The sequence below is a fragment of the Schistocerca serialis genome, chromosome 7 (genome assembly GCF_023864345.2).
Source record: "Schistocerca serialis cubense isolate TAMUIC-IGC-003099 chromosome 7, iqSchSeri2.2, whole genome shotgun sequence".
NCBI lineage: Eukaryota > Metazoa > Arthropoda > Insecta > Orthoptera > Acrididae > Schistocerca > Schistocerca serialis.
This window is the reverse complement of record NC_064644.1, coordinates 217692034-217710092: the sequence shown is the minus strand read 5'-3', so window position 1 is coordinate 217710092 and position 18059 is coordinate 217692034. Positions and strand designations below refer to the sequence as shown.

At 40.2% G+C, this 18059-nt stretch overlaps 1 protein-coding gene across 1 annotated transcript in view; it reads right to left on the bottom strand.

Annotated features, from left to right (window-relative positions):
* Positions 1–15478, bottom strand: part of LOC126412985 (myrosinase 1-like) — an 80073-nt gene extending 64595 nt beyond the window's left edge. Inside the window, exons 1-3 of the mRNA XM_050082877.1 lie at positions 15343–15478; positions 6671–6804; positions 2879–3013 (exon numbers count right to left, since the gene is read on the bottom strand). Coding sequence (XP_049938834.1) covers positions 2879–3013; positions 6671–6804; positions 15343–15478 — 405 coding nt within the window. The remainder of the gene's footprint in view (positions 1–2878; positions 3014–6670; positions 6805–15342) is intronic.
* Positions 15479–18059: the final 2581 nt, after the last annotated feature.

Here is an 18059-nt window from a genome sequence, read left to right as displayed (position 1 = left end):
ACCTTTCGCAGCAATGCAGGCTGCTATTCTCCCATGGAGACGATCGTAGAGATGCTGGATGTAGTCCTGTGGAACAGCTTGCCATGCCATTACCACCTGGCGCCTCAGTTGGACCAGCGTTCGTGCTGGACGTGCAGACCGCGTGAGACGACGCTTCATCCAGTCCCAAACATGCTCAATGGGGGACAGATCCGGAGATCTTGCTGGCCAGGGTAGTTGACGTACACCTTCTAGAGCACGTTGGGTGGCACAGGATACATGCGGACGTGCATTGTCCTGTTGGAACAGCAAGTTCCCTTGCCGGTCTAGGAATGGTAGAACGATGGGTTCGATGACGGTTTGGATGTACCGTGCACTATTCAGTGTCCCCTCGACGATCACCAGTGGTGTACGGTCAGTGTAGGAGATCGCTCCCCACACCATGATGCCGAGTGTTGGCCCTGTGTGCCTCGGTCATATGCAGTCCTGATTGTGGCGCTCACCTGCACGGCGCCAAACACGCATACGACCATCATTGGCACCAAGGCAGAAGCGACTCTCATCACTGAAGACGTCACGTCTCCATTCGTCCCTCCATTCACGCCTGTCGCGACACCACTGGAGGCGGGCTGCACGATGTTGAGGCGTGAGCGGAAGACGGCCTAACGGTGTGCGGGACCGTAGCCCAGCTTCATGGAGACGGTTGCGAATGGTCCTCGCCGATACCCCAGGAGCAATAGTGTCCCTAATTTGCTGGGAAGTGGCGGTGCGGTCCCCTACGGCACTGCGTAGGATCCTACGGTCTTGGCGTGCATCCGTGCGTCGCTGCGGTCCGGTCCCAGGTCAACGGGCACGTGCACCTTCCGCCGACCACTGGCGACAACATCGATGTACTGTGGAGACCTCACGCCCCACGTGTTGAGCAATTCGGCGGTACGTCCACCCGGCCTCCCGCATGCCCACTATACGCCCTCGCTCAAAGTCCGTCAACTGCACATACGGTTCACGTCCACGCTGTCGCGGCATGCTACCAGTGTTAAAGACTGCGATGGAGCTCCGTATGCCACGGCAAACTGGCTGACACTGACGGCGGCGGTGCACAAATGCTGCGCAGCTAGCGCCATTCGACGGCCAACACCGCGGTTCCTGGTGTGTCCGCTGTGCCGTACGTGTGATCATTGCTTGTACAGCCCTCTCGCAGTGTCCGGAGCAAGTATGGTGGGTCTGACACACCGGTGTCAATGTGTTCTGTTTTCCATTTCCAGGAGTGTATTATCGTGCCACAGCACGGCGCGAGTGAACGTAAGGAATAACTAGTGTGTGTCTCATTACGAAATAACTAAGCCTTCAGTGCCCAGGAAGCGGTTCGTCATTATGCATCACTTTATCATCGACCATATGTCCGAGTCGGCTGCTGAGCGATGCCGCTTCCAGTAGATCGTATTATGCGCTCGTTTCTACTATCAATGTCTTACTTTCATTTCCAGTCTTTTTTTTATATTTTTCCGGACTACAGCCAATGTACTCTACCTAGTGGAACCCTGGGCATAGTGGGCATTCTGTTTTAACATGCCAAGTATTGATTTCTACCAACGGTTTGACTATCAGTCAGCTGTTTCGGTGATTGTTACAGTGAAAAATATTTCTTGGTTCAAATGGCTCTAAGCACTATGGGACTTAACATCTGAGGTCATCAGTCCCCTAGACTGAGAACTACTTAAACCTAACCAACCTAAGGACATCACACACATACATGCCGGAGGCAGCCGTAGCAGCAGCGCGGTTCCGGACTGAAGCGCCTAGAATCGCTTGGCCACAACGGCCGGCGAAAAATATTATCAAAGATATTTTACAAAAGACGTTTCCGATAGCGTAATGACGTGCTGTAAGTCGTAACATGGTTCTGCCTTTCACAGAGTAACAGCAGGTTTACTAATAGCGTATGGAGACGTGGTGAAGAATGGATCAATTTCACGAGAGAGGTATGTGCGCAATGTTTTTCTCGGGAAATACCTAATTTCACACTAAATATGGCTTTGTCTATCAGGGACACATCGACAGAAACAGTAATAGATTTATTTTTCACCATTCTGGTTGGAATGGAAAGGATTCGGTGAGTAGTGGGGCTGTTTGAAGATGAATGACTATGTACCCTGGCATTGGAAGAATGTTTTCTGCAATGTTAACGGACATACCAGGTTTTCCGAAATATTACAATGCGACTTCATCTCGCCAGAAATTTTTATGAGTTCATCTCTGCACGAAATATGCCGTGTCGAAGCTTAAACCGAAGTCAATACAGCTGCTCTTTGCACTGGGATAAGATTTATCTAGAATCCCATGATTCAGCGAGTCAGTCAAATCTAGTCTGATTGAATGAAAGACTCTTATCGCAACGCGTAACTACCACTCTTTCTGCTGATAACAGAAAAGTATATTGCTTCATTCCTCGGTACAATGTGGGATTCTTTGCCTCATCTTAATGCGTAACATTTCGGTATATTCAAATTAATTTCATCGACTTTTGCCAATGTCAGCGGAGTTTTCATTCTGAAAAGCACATAAATAGAGAGAGAGATACGCAGTAAAATTAATCTCTCAGCGTGTGTCATGCCTGCCTTCAGAATTAGTAATTAGATCAATAGCTTCCTGAATTAAGTTTCGGTGTAACGAATTGTTTTAAACCGGATGAACATACAAAACTCATATGTATCCTAGCAGACAAGTGTTCTCGTTTCATCGCATCGCATCATCATGGAAATTTTACTGAAGTGCAAATTCAGCTTGTACTTTTCCTAGAAACTGAAAACTGCGTGAGTATATCTCACGTAAGTAATCTGAAGTCATGTATTCCACAAAACGCGCTAGAGTTAGCGTCCAACGTAACATTTTGACTTACCATGGGCTGGATACCATTGTCGAGCAGTTCATTGATGAGGTTGTTGTAGTAGTCGATGCCCGGCTGGTTGATGATGTCCACATCTCCAGTCGGCAAGATGCGAGGCCAGGAGATGGAGAAACGGTACACGTCCACCTACATCAGTATGTCAGTCTTTTGAGAAATAAGTTACTTTGTGTGGCAATGCACATTCGTCAGTAAGTAAAACCTTAATAAACGCCATTTCAGTACGTTCTTTTGTCAAAATGGTTATTTTACTTAACTGATCGTGTGCTTTCGGAAGCACACACAGGGGATCATTCTAAAGATATATTATACCATGTATATGCACTACATACAGTATAGTGCATACTATAAGAGTGCACAACAAATAAGATGAGACCAGGCTGCAAGTATAAAGCACACCATAAACTGATCCAGGTTTCCTCCCGTTCAGAATGTCCTACAAAAAACTTTGGGTAAGGTTTGACAGTTTGGGCACCTTACCCTAAAAGAACTTAGGCCATTGTACAAGAACGTACTTACTGAAAGGCGCTGTAGAAGGGATGGGAATAGGAAGAAGCAGAAGAGGGAGGAAAATAATGTTGATAGATAAGGTTAATAGAGAAGTGCCACAGAATTATACAATTATTGAAAATTGTCTGAAGGAAGAAAACGGTGCAAAGACGCTAGTATGGGTCATTGGGAGACGGCTGAACTTGCAGTCTGGGTCATAATACGACGACGGAAATGGTGTACACCTCCAGTATCCAAACGGCCACCCTGTCCTGACGAGAATTTTAGCGTATGCTGGAGTGATGGAATTTGTTGTGGATGGATCTCAAAGGAAACAGCCAAAGCGTGACAAGGACAAACGATATGGATCTTGGACTGGTTAAGAATAGGAAACTGAAGTGCACAAGACTGGGACGAAATGGACAACAGCAAAACAATGAGTTAAGGACCAGAAACATTAACATGATGATAATAACTGAAATTACAAATAAACTAGAAGGAGAAAAGGATTTGGTTGATCATGTAATGGCTTTCAGTAGATAGAGTCAAACTACCACAACAAAGTGAGGAGTAGCATTATTAACTGATAACAAGTGGAAGAACCAAATTCACTGCTATACATTGATAATTGAAAGAATGACGTCTATAACGCTAAAATTAGAGAGAGGCTATCTCGCTTTTTTAGATTTCCGTTTCTCTGAAGAATGCAGGAGAGAATAAACTCAAATATTTTGTGAAAATCTTGAAAAGCAAGTTGACTAAAGCAAAAGATACTCGTATACTGTTACTACAAGTCGAAACCTTAAGGCATTTGTGTGATATTTGCCAATAGTTGGAACAATAGGAACTTTTGGAGAGCAGGTAATAAATAACAATGGGCACGAATTATGTCAGTTAGTGACATATAACGAAATGGAAATTACCAGAGAAGGAAATTCATAATTTCACGTGGAGTGCAAAGGGCTACAGACTGATTTTTGCCTACATCGTAGCGAACGGAACTCTCGGAGGTCTAGTACAAGGTGTAAGAGTACATAGACGCAGTACGAAGTCAGATCATTTCATGGTGACAGCCGAAGTGAACCCGATTTCGAAATTGAAGAAACAAACTGCTACAAAGAATAAACTAGTAAACGAAGTTCTCAAATTCTACCTATTGCAACAACACAGAGTAAGAAGTCTGTTTCAACAGTGACATTCGCGTTATTTACAATGTAAATTCATAAAATGGGAAAATGTTAAATCATGTGTGTTCAAAGCTGTAGCGAAGGCACTAGAGATGAAAAAAAAGTTTAAAAGGAAAAAGGGGGTCAAAATGTGAATTCAAGATATGGCAAATGAAATTAAAGAGAGACAAAAGGCATGCGTTACAGATCTACAGCACGATACAGAGGAAACGGAAGTGCGGTGTTATGAGTAACGTAACTCTGATAAGAAAATGGTGGGAGAAGGGATCAGTAATCTTGGGACAGAATGAAATCAAACATTAAAATGATCTACCATTTAGACAAGAGATGACTTACAAAATTTTGGAACAACTTAACAAACAGGAAAAGACTCTGCACGATTATACGTAATAGAAAACGAAAAATGGGAAATACAGTGTCAAGAACTGTGAGTAAAATGCAATGATAAAACCGAAATAAAGACCATTTCAGAGCAGGAAAAAGAGCAAAATGATGAAATACACCAAGGAGACAATATTACACTGAAGGAGATGCAAGAAGGATTAAAGCAGTTGTAGAGTAGAAAAGCTACAGCACCCGATTATATGAATGCAGAACTTATTAAGTATCGAGGTTTAATGTCCCAACTGAGACTGTTGCATTTACTAAATGAATGCTGAAAATGGAATATAAAACCGACCCTTCCAGAGTGGCGGACGTAATATCACTCTATAAAAAGGAACTGAAAATGCTGATGAATATTTTAGACGAATAAGTCTGTTGAACACCGGCTATAAGTTATAGGCATAAATAATAATAACAGAAAGAAAAAAACTAGCTGATGCCCAATTACTGTAGGAAGAAAGGTTCTAGAAGAGGACGATCAAACATGACAATATTAAAGCAGTGCGGCAGATAACTGAAAAGAGGCGAGAGTATGATCTGGAGAATTATACTGTACTGTTTTGAAGATTATGCAAAACCTTAGTTACAATGAATAAGTATATTGCTGTGGAATGTAATGGCAAGACGATTTAATGCTAAACAATGACTACAAGTGATAAAAAGCTTGACAATAAACAACGAAATTTTAATTACTACAGGTAAAGATAGATTAGGTCCAATACCAATTAACAGAGGGGAATGACAAGGGTGCAATCTCCCACCCACTTTATTTAATGTATACACCGATGACGTTGTTGGTCAATGGAAAGACCGAGCGTGATTTACAGTTCGAAACTCCCTGGTATATTGAAACTGCTTTTGGAAGGTTGATGAGGTACTGGCGCCGTTAGAGCTGTGAGGACGAGTCGTCAGTCGCCCTTAGCTAGCTCAGTCGGAAGAGCACTTGCCTGCGAGAGGCAGAGGTCCGACACGCAGTTTTAATCTGCCAGAAAGTTTCATATCTGCACACTCTCCGCTACAGAGGGCAAAATTAATTCTGACTTACCGTTTGCTCTACATCCTTTGGAATTAATAGGTAAGCCTTGTAACTTGAAGGTGAAGGATTTAGGAAATGAAACCAAAGTTATGGATTTTAAAGGAAAGCACTTAGTAAGTTCTAAAATAATGCTAAATCAAAAATTGTCTGAATAGCTACCACACTTTAAGTTATTAGTTAGTGATGTAAGCTATGAATTGGATGATGTCATCCATACTAAGTGGAACACGTTGCAAATGTAATGTGAAACTATACACAGAACGTTAGCAAATGAAACCACAAAAGACATAATGAAAATCTACAAAGTAATGGCAACATATATGCTCACGTACGGAACTCAGACCTTGACAATAATTAAGAAAGATCAAAGAAGGATGTAGTTAGTTGAAATGAAATTTTTAAGGTTGTAAATGGATGTACTTCGATTGATCAGATAAAGAATTCTGACACAAGGAATAGAATCGACATAACAAAATGGAAGGTGCATACTGAAAGAATAGTGGCAGAAAGAGAAGTCGGACATGCAACAGACAATAGACGTATAGAGAAGAGAGATAAATGAAGGCCCAGGAAAAGACAGGTTTTGCGAAGAAAGAAAATTTATATAAGCCTGCTCCCTGAAATGAAGAAGAGAAAGGAGACGAAGCAGGTGAAGATATACTGAATTCTCCACTTTGGACTGATACTCACGTTCAGAGCCTTCAGCATCTGCACGTCCTCCTTGTACTTGTGGTAAGAATCGCAGGCTACATCCCCGTTGTCGCCGTTTGTTCCGTATTCCGGATGCTCGTGAAACATGTGATCCCAAATATTCTCGCCCTTTCCTAAAAAAGTAAGATCGTTCTTAAAAATTACTGTAAGTCACTGGAAACAATTCATTCTTCAGTTATGAAAGTGTGAAACATGTAGTAGTTAAGAGGAGACATTGCCACTATGCATTACGTGAAACTGGAAAAACAGAGTATAGTTCAAATGTCGCAATGGTTTCTAGGTAAATGACAGTAACAGTAGCTACATGAATTTTTCTCAGTTCGGCTTTCTGCCACGATTTATTGAAGTTACACTCGCATTACACGAGGGTATACTCTACTTCTCGCTACACGTTTCTCTCACATATATGTTATACAGACATGGCTCCGGAAACGCTTTTGTTACCGCATTATACCGTTTCATGCATGAGGTTGAAAAATTGTCTCCAGGACACCTCTAATTGAGTCGTAATGCCTAGGCTGAGCGGTAGATATTTGGTTCCTTACACTGTCAATAATGTTGACCCATGATGTCAATTTCGGTAATCAGTAAGCGTGTCAACGTGCCACTAACGTTGCTTGGATAATGGCGTCCTCTCAGTTTTGTAAGAACCGTCTCGTATACTTGTGTTGTCTGTAAATAAGACTTAAACTAATAAAACTTTCTTCGAGGTCCAGAATTCGATAGAAATACCATAGAATCAAATGCCTTTCATTATGCATCTTGCGTTTGCAATCGGCTATCGATGAGGATACATTTCCATATGCCCTCTTTCTCACATCCCCATAGCTACACTGTAACAGATATGCATGAAAATCAGAATGGAAGGTAGGAGACGACATACTGGCAGAAGCAAAGCCGTGAGGACGGGGCGTGAGTCGTGCTTGCGTAGCTCAGTTGGTAGAACACTTGCACACGAAAGGCAAAGGTCCCGAGTTCGAGTCTCGGTCCGGAACACAGTTTTTATCTGCCAGGAAGTTTCATGCAGGAAAATGTATGCACAGAACATTAGCGAGGAAAATACAATGCGTTGATTGAAACTCGCGCCACACTAATGGGTATTGCTGTGTATTCCGAACAAGACACAGGCAGGGCAAAAGCACCCCAGGCGCAAAAATGCGAGCTGGTTTTACCAGTGACACGAGCGGCGCTGAGGATGACGATATCGACTTCGCCTCAGCCAATTGCTTTCTGAATACAATCCGCCAATGACCGGACGACGACGGACAAAAGCCTGCTCGGAAGATAGAAGAACAGCTCTCGCCCACTTAGTTGTAGATCATCGTCCAAGGCTGACTTAGACAGGGAACGACGTTTAGTTAAGTCTTACACGTGAACAGACAGTTGCTGTAAATTGAATTTGCTGTGTACTGTGAAGATTACCTAGGATTATTTGCAATTACAAATTGATGGCCTTTTTTGGTTGTATTATATTCAGTGTTGCACACTTCGTTGTTCGACAAGTCACAAAGATAAGTAAACCTTTTTAACGCATTTGCTTAAATTGGTTACTAATTTGTTGAGGGTTTCAGAACATTCGTTCTCCTATCCTGTTACCTGACTCTGGGGCATAGCTGTGTAATAGTGGCAAGGAGAAATTGCCTTAGGGTGTACCGCAACAGAAGCAGTTTCACGAACTAACAAATTCGGCCTACCGCGACAACAGTGGCAACTCGGCCTCCACAGCAGTAGCGACGAGGCCTTTACAATTGTGGCGACGAGAGTTCACAAAAAAATATTAGTAATAGTTTGTCGCTATAATGGAAGCAAATGTGAAGAAAAATCAAAAACTTTCATAACATTTTTCGACTCGGGAAAAGAGTTCAACAATGTAAAAATGTGCAACGTCTTCGAAATTTTGGGAAAAGTAGCTATAACGAAAGATGGGTAATATACAGGGTGATCAAAAAGTCAGTATAAATTTGAAAACTGAATAAATCACGGAATAATGTAGATAGAGAGGTACAAATTGACACACACGCTTGGAATGACATGGGGTTTTATTAGAACAAAAAAAAAACAAAAGTTCAAAAAATGTCTGACAGATGGCGCTTCATCTGATCAGAATAGCAATAATTAGCATAACAAAGTAAGACAAAGCAAAGATGATGTTCTTTACAGGAAATCTTCAATATATCCACCATCATTCCTCAACAATAGCTGTAGTCGAGGAATAACTTGTGAACAGCACTGTAAAACATGTCCGGAGTTATGGTGAGGCATTGGCGTCGGATGTTGTCTTTCAGCATCCCTAGAGATGTCGATCGATCACAATACGCTTGCGACTTTAGGTAACTCCAAAGCCAATAATCGCACGGACTGAGGTCTGAGGACCTGGGAGGCTAAGCATGACAAAAGTGGCGGCTGAGCACCTCGGTATAATATGTACAGAACCAAGAGGGAACAATAACAAGGGAAGACCAAGATCGAAGTGTTCGGATTAAAAAAGGTGTAACACGGCGATGTAGTTTTCCACCCATGCTGTTGAATCTACACATCGAAGAAACAATATTGGAAATAAAAGAAAGAAAAGATCAAAATCCAGGGTGAAAGGATGTCAATGATAAGTTACGCTGATGACAGTGAATGAGAAATGCAGGCTCTGTTGAACGGAATAAACAGTCTGATGAGTATAGAATATGGATGAAGACTAAATCGAGGAAAGACAAATGTAATGAGAAGTAGCAGAAACGAGAACAGTGAGAAACTAAACGAGAAATTTGGTGATCACGAAGAATATGAGGTTGAGGAATTCTGATGCTCAGACAGCAAAATAACCCATGACGGACGGAGCAAGGAGGACATTAACAGAAGACTAGCACTGGCGAAAACGGCATTTCTCGCCCAGAGAAATCTTCTACTATCAAACATGGGCGTTATTTAGAGGTAATAATTACTGGGAATGTACTTCTGTAGCACAATATCGTTTGGTAGTGAAATATGGACTATCAGAAAACCGGAACATAAGGGATTCGAAGCATGTGAAACATGGTGCTGTAGAAGAATGTTGAAAATGAGATGGAATGATACGGTAAAGAATGACGTGGTCCTCCACAGAACCGTCGAGGAACGGAATGTATGAAAGTCACTAACAAAAGCCTAAGGGACAGGGTGGTAGGTCAAATGCTAAGACATCAGGAAATAACTTCCATGCTACTAGAGGAAGCTGTAGAGGGTAAAAGCTGTAGAGGAATATTTGAATACATCCAGCAATTAATTGATGGCGTAGATAGCAAATGTTATTCTGAGATTAAAAGGTTGCTATAATACTCGTATTAAGTTCGTCTCCGAACTGAAGCCTCTTCATATCACCGCACCGTTAACTTCCAATGTGAATCATACCACAAAATTTAATCTTGAAAGGTAAAAGGTAATCATCCAATTTAAGAATAATTAAACGGACTCTTTAATACAGGGTGACTTTTCAGCTGTAACAGATGTTGACATTTACAGTTAGCTTCAACTGTATTCCACATATTTTTTCACAATATTTGAATAATAAAAGCTGCGAATTCCATGCCCAAATTTACAAACACTACTAGCTTGTACCATAAATCGATACAGAGACACCAATATTTTATTCACTCATCAGAAAATGGATAATGAACAAAATACTGTCATCAGAGAGAGCAATAAGCGCTGAGGGCATACTCTGATAAAAACAGAACTTGATATGCTGTAGCATATCATATCGATACCTTCTTTAAACTACTATCTCGCAAATTGCTCTTTTTCGGACTCATTTTTACTGCTACGTTTTGTTGCTATCGTCGAATATTCTCACCTGGGTCTTGTTTCGCTATTATTTATGGTGTTGTTGTTCTGGTCTCCAGTCTGAGGACAGGCACGACGCAGCTTTCCTCAATACTGTTTCTTGTGCAAGAATCTTCACCTTTACGTAACTATTGCAACCTACACCTATTCAAATTGCTTACTGCATTCATGCCTATGCCTCTCTCTATCATTGTTACCACACCTCCCCCCTGTCCCCTCCCCCAAACACACACACAATTTCCTTTATAGCCAAACTGAATTTATGTATCAGGATATATCTTGTCAACTGACCTGTTCTTTTAGTAAGATTGTGCCATAAATTTCTTATACCGAATTCCGTTCAGTATCTTCCCATTAGTTATTCGCTCTACCCTTCTAGTCTTTATCATTCTTGTGCAACACTGCATTTCAAAAGCTTCTATTCTCTTCCTGTCTCAACTGTTAACCGTCCACGTCTCCCTCCACTCAGTGCGAAGACCTTCGGAAAAGGACTCCTAACATTTGAATTTATATTCCACGTTAACAAATTCATCTTTTGCAGAAATTCTCTTCCTGCTATTCCCAGTCTATATTTTATGTCCTCTCTGCTTCGGGCAGCCCAAATAGCAGAATTCGTCGACTAGTTTTTGTCTATTTCCTAATGTATTCTCCTTAGTATCACCTTCATCTATTCGAATACATTCCATTATCCTTGTATTATTTTTGTTGATTTTCATCTTATAACCTATTCTGAAGACATCATTCATTCCGTTCAGCTGTTCTTTCAAGTCATTTACCGTTGCTGACAGAATTACAATGCTGCCAGCAAACCGCGAAGTTTTTATTTCCTCTCCTTGAACTTTAACGGCCTCTCTAAATTTCTCCTTCCCTCCCTTTTCAGTTTGCACAGTGTACTGATTGAATACCATATCTTGTCTCACACTCTTCGCAGCTAATAATTACGTTTCACGTCCATCGACTATTATAGCTGCAGTCTAGCTTCTGGATAAGCTGTACGTAACTTTTCGCCCCGTGTATATTATCTGTGATACCTTCTAAACATCAAACAGTTATTCCAGTCAACATTGTCAAAAGCTTTCTCTAAATCTACAAAAATGATAAATGTACGTCCCTTACTTTAACTGATCTCCCGAAATAAGTCGTAAAGACGGCACGGCTGGAAAGAATTCGTGTTAGTATTTGCAACAACTGTGACTTATTAAACTGATCGATCGAGGTTATTCACACCTAACAGCACTTGCCTTCTCTATAGGGGTAATTATTACATTCATCTTGAAACGTATGGGGACTTCACGTGTCTCATATATCTAGCACACCAGATGGAATAGGTTTCTCATGGCTGGCTCAGCAATTCTGAGGGAATGTTGTCCACCCCAGGCACTTTGTTTCAACTTAGGTCTTGCAGCACGCTGTCAAGTTCTTAGTTGATACACACTGTGTACAATTCAACGACTTTTCATATCAACAGCTAAGGCTACGTACCTTGGATTTTCTGTCACATGTGATGAAGGTTTTTTTATGTGGATCGTCCGTCTTAATTTATTTATAAATAACACATTTTGCAACTTCAGTCACATTTACAATAATATTTAGTTTGGGACGATGCATTTAGGTTGGATTCTGTTATAATCTGCTGCCCATTGTCTTATTACATATCATTTCGTATGATTATATTTGTCACAGATTCCACGTTTCCACAAAGTTACAATGAAAACATGACTGAATATCGCATTAACAATTACTGCAAATCAGCAATAGTTGTCTCCGTAAATGATACTGGGTACTGGATTCACTATAACTGAACTTCAGATAATCCGAGAAATAAGCATACATTATCTAAAGGATTCATATAAATGAAAACCTCAAAATGTGGAAACAAGATGCTGAATGATAAGCTTGAAAGTAATATTCTAATTATTTTTAGAATCTTCTCCACATTTGAATTTCTATTTCACTAACAACTCGGAAATATGGGCATTCATTGGGCCTTTGTTTAACACATCTAACTTTTAACATGATCTAGTGCCCATTATGTCAGTGAGAAACTCAGTTTTCCGAACTAATTGTTTTTAAGTTCAATTGCAATAATACATTTGTTGAAGTTCAGAATCGTACCATTACGAATATATTTGTCTCCAGTACAAACATAGACATGTGGAAGTTTTTGGCATATGTACCAGCAACTTCGATGTGTATTTTTACCACATTTAAGAAATATTGTGGTTCACTGAATAAGCGCCCCGAGAAAGTACAGAAACGTTTGGATTGTAACTCGCGAAAGAACGAACGAAGAGCCACCTAACCATACTGGCGTAAAAACCACCAATGACATGTCATGTATACTCGTATAAACTAAGCTATTATCATTGTATGGGCATCTGATGATGACAAGATGCTGTCGAAATGCTACGTGTCAAACTGGACGTTGATACTGGACGCGAATGTAGCTTCAATGCGTGTTGTTCATAAAAGCAAATATTGTTACATCTGCATTTGTATGGTCCCTCATTTCTGTTACAGATCGTAGAACATAATTTATGCATTGGTGTTAATTTTATTGTCTGCCTCTGCAGGTCAGAGGTCAGCAAGAGTGTTTGCCATGCGCAGGATACGAGTTCCAATCCTGGTATTGCCAGGGATTTTGGGGGGGGGAGGGGGGGGGGGGCTGGAACGGTGTTCACTCAATATCGTGATGGCAATTCAGGAGATACTTGAATGAAAAATAGCGGAAATAGCTGCACCTAGGTCTAGAAAGCCGATAACGTGCTGGAAGGACCCTATTCTTAACTAACGTGCCTCTATTCCGCATCCAAATGATACCATTCGCAGGGGATGAAGTGGCAGTCGGTTGGTAGCGATTATCATGTCTGAGCCAGAAGGCGGAGGCTTGCAGTCTTAGCTTCGCTTAATTTTATTTATTTGTCTTCTGTGTCGGTTCCGTGGATGAGCTATATCCGTAATATATAGAAGGAAAACATCTGGTACCAGTCACAAATCGTGATGTTCATTCGATATCGCGGATCGTTTTGACGTGCTCAACACCATATTGAAGTCAGTTTTTGTACATAGATGTTCCTACTGGTTCCCACAACAAAGATATTATTTCCTTTAGTAACAATATAGAGCAATTAACGCAAATACCTGTAATGAAACTATATAATAGGTATGTGATTAGTTGCACAGGATGGAAGAACGAATAATTGATATCATTTAGCAGAAAATGTGATCATAACATTGCTTCGAGTACACAACGGATGACAAAATTATGTTAAGCACCTGAAGATGGACCTTTAAACTGTCTCATACTTAACACAATAAGTACCACTATTTGTAACTGAGGGAAAATATTTGTTCTGTCGTATCTCGTTGGTATTTTTGTATCACATTTTTACGTTTTCCCCTCAAAAATTTCAGCGTACGGTATTTGTTCCCAGTTGTCATGATATGCTATGAGAATCTGTCATCAACCACGTACATCCTTCCTCATTTTAACATTAGATGTACCATCCACATAATAAGGCGGTGACACAACGGTATATACACCAAATGCAAGTAAAAATAAAGAAAAATATTCTATTCCATTCACTGTTTCCACACATGGTTCAGAGACGTAACAATAAACCCCTTCGCCAAAGACAGATGACGGTAGTGCTTCAGAAATCTCACACAGGGTAATATGGCACATTTTCACTTCGACAAGAGATACTGGCGCTCGCTGTCTAGTTTCCACTTCATTTTACTTACCTGCAATGAATGACCTTGGCATGTCATGGACCATTCTCATCATGCAATACAGGTCGCTGCTGAAAATTAGCGCGCTCCATCTCTCTGCAGTATTAGTCATCCGTTTCTCGTAGATCCTTCTACACCCTATCCGACTACGTGTTACAGCTACGTCCAACAAATAAAGGGCTTATTTCAATAGTGGTACAAGTCCATTTTCGTTTATAATGAGATATAGACTCCTAAAGTTAAATGAGCGATGAAAAATCTGCAGTTGAGATACCAGAAATATTCAAGCATATGGCTTCTTGCTAGAGATGAACCTTTCTTTCTGTTTGTTTGGCTCATTAATTTCAGAAGCATTATAGACAGAAAAGTGGAGGTAATGGACTTGTACCACTATTGAAATAGGCCCTTCGTATCTGCATTTTTACATTATCGGATCTTCCACGCATTTACTTTTTCAAATTGAGTATACTCGAAATCTATGGTGGTCTGAAGTAGGCTACAGCATTAACTCGAGAGGTATATTCATCGAAGTCCCACTTCGGACCAAACATACATGTATATATATATATATATATATATATATATATATATATATATATATATATATATATATATATATCTGAATATATATCTTTCAGTCTTATTATACACTAAAAAAGTCATATCACGACTGAAGCTATAGATTTTCAAAGAATTATCATCACACCATCACAGTGAATCTGAACAAATAATCTTAACCCACACCATAGTAGTTATATCTGAATACATGATTTCTCCTGAAATTCAATTCTATATTAAGATCTTTTTTTCCAATAACTGGTGTCCAAGATGCTTGTTACTGAATGTCTACACTATGCCGAAAATAGGAATTGGGTACACCATGTTTCATGACTTCCCTCTGTCAAATCTAAAATATCTTTGTTTTCAATTTTAGAAAAGCTTTCAAAGTTTTCACATTTGTCGTCAACACTGTACTATATGCGCACTAATTCTTTCAAATGATGAGCTTATATCAATGTTGCGAGATAGGATTCGTCTGGTTTTATTAATGTATTTAAAGTGCTTCACTAACTAAACTAGAGTGCAATTTTAAAATTAGCACTCACCGTCTTCGTTCCATGCTCCCTCTACCTGGTAGGAAGCCGTTCCGCACCCCATCAAGAAACCATCTGGGAACTTGTTGTCTGACGCCCGTGTGTAGCCGAGAGTCACCAAAGCTGCAATTAAGGTGGGCGCCCACATCTTCACCAGCACTGATCGCTCACGACTCGCCGCGAGGTGTTATTTATATACGTGGACTGACATGCTGAGTCACACCACTACTTATTCGGCGTAAGAAGGAGCTATGAAACTTTCTATTCACCTTTAGGCATGTGAGATGGTGCGTAATCTTCGTGTGAAGCGCCACAAAATATTTTGCGTTTAATCGCATTTTAACGTTGGTGTACTGGCATTTGTTTTCTAAAAATATGTACTTCCTTCTCAATTGTTTTGCTAATATCTACAGGAAACCAGCATACACACATGCAACAAAGAATAAAACCTCATGACACTCACATAGGCACAAAATGGCATCATACACAGCAAAGCACAATAGAGTGCACATAATCTCATTGGAAACAGCTGGTCGAACCGAAACATCGCTAAGGCAGTTACTTACTATAATAATTGCTACAGTATAAAATTAATATATGAGGTAAATAGTAAATTCAGTTGCTATACAACCAACTATACAGGTAAATCAACGCTAGATTACGCAGGTAACAGAGAAATAGGTGATCAATCCATTTTTAGGAGAACTGACATCTACCAGTGGCTAATCTTTACGAGGAACAAATGTCAAAATTAGCTTTTACACAAACAAAAAATTAAGGACATCGGCATCCATAATATCGAAGATAACTTCAAGCCATATAGCCAAGCAGAAACATACAAACATAACTGTAATTCATGTTCGAAGACATACATTTGCAAAACATGAAGAAATTTTTATACACGTTTCCGGGAATACATGGATGCAAAAGTTAAGTAAATCCATATGTATCTGAAGGTGGCAGCAATAGCTTACAGCTTGCAAACACTGCACCTGCCCTACAGAGCAAAAAGGAAGAACTTGCTTGCATGAAGGAATTGAAATTTATTCTTACAAACGAGATATCCTAAATGACCAAACAGAGTTACACAACAAAATTTTTCTAAGAAACTTCCATAACTTTCGCGTACATGCATACACTAAGTACAGGTATGTAGAAACACAGTCCAATGCATATAGTAGTTCTACATCCAGGAGGTCTGTTGTTGTGGCTTCTTTTTTTTTTTTTTGTAAATTTTAGTCAAACTGTGAGAAAAATATATAATACCAGTTCTTTTACATAAAATGTATCACTTTTTTCATAATAATCGGTATATTCTGTTTAAACAGTCACTACTACATTTATTTAATAACAATACAGAGCACTCAACACAATCATGTAACACAAAAGCTTAAACTAGAAATAGTATTTTCAGAACCTGCACGTGGGAGTTGACCATATATATAATTTTTCAGGGGAACAAAGACGCCAGTGGACCACATGGCTGATACTACACTGTTTTTATGCAACTCGGAATAACAGCAATCTGAGTAGAATGTAAGAAACCTGAAAAGTAATTCATCGTAAATATGTAAGTAAGAAGTGTAGCAACTAAAGAGATTTGTTAATTTGCACAGACCAGCTGCAGCATCCAAATCGCTGTCTATGCATTTAACGACGAACTTACTGTGGTAGTGTATTACACAATACAAGATGGGCGAAATCTCAAAACGGTATCTGGAATAAATAAAAATACATAAAAAGTGGATGGTTGCTGCATTTCTTAAAATAATCTTAACATTTCATTTTCAGTGTGAAACACAACTGGCATTTTATTCGCAGGAAGTGATGAGTTCTACTGACAGGGGACCTCGATTCCACATTTCTAGAAATCCAGATTAGACAGAGTTTTTCAAAAGCGGCTTCTAAGTAAATTGCATGCCTATTGAATATATTCTCAGTTGCGCGACTTAGTTTGTGAAATAATGTCAGAAAGGCCACAGATCACAGTAATTGACGTGAAGTCGTCCACGAAACTGAAGTAATACTGGGATTCACCAGGCAGGTGGAACAGGCCCTCGCAATCTTGCAGGAGGTAGTCTGAGAAGCCCTCATAGAATAGTTGCACAGACGCTATCGTTCACCGTCTAGTAAAGTCATCGGAAGACGAGAACGAATTGTAAAATGATTTAGATAACATATGTGTATTTCTACTTTCAAAAATAGAACGGGCCTCTGAAAAGACAGATTGAATCGACGACGAACTGCCTATAAGCAGGGACTAAGATTTGGTACAATAAATATACAAGCATTGATTGGAAAGGTGGAGGAGATGGTAAAAATGATGGAAAACAGGAAGTTAGACCAATTGGGGTTAGCTGAAAGGAGATGGAAAGGAGAAGGAAGAGAGAACAGAGGAAAGGCTACCAACTGTACTGGAGTGGAAATGAGTAGGGAAGGAGAAATGGAGTCGGAATAGTAGTAAGAGATGGATTAAAAGAGGAAGTGAAGAGAATAAGTGGTAGGATGAGGAAGACCAAAATATCACTCAAGGGGACGATCATAGAGGTAATACAATTGTATGCACCGCAGGTGGGTTGCACTTCTGAGGAGAAACCGGAGTTTGAAGAGGAAATACAGAACCAGATAAGAAGGAAGAGTGTGATAATAATGGGGGATTTAAACGCACACGTTAGACGAGAAAGACAAGGCTGCTAAAGTGTGCTTCGACCAGAGGGTTGGGGCTGCCG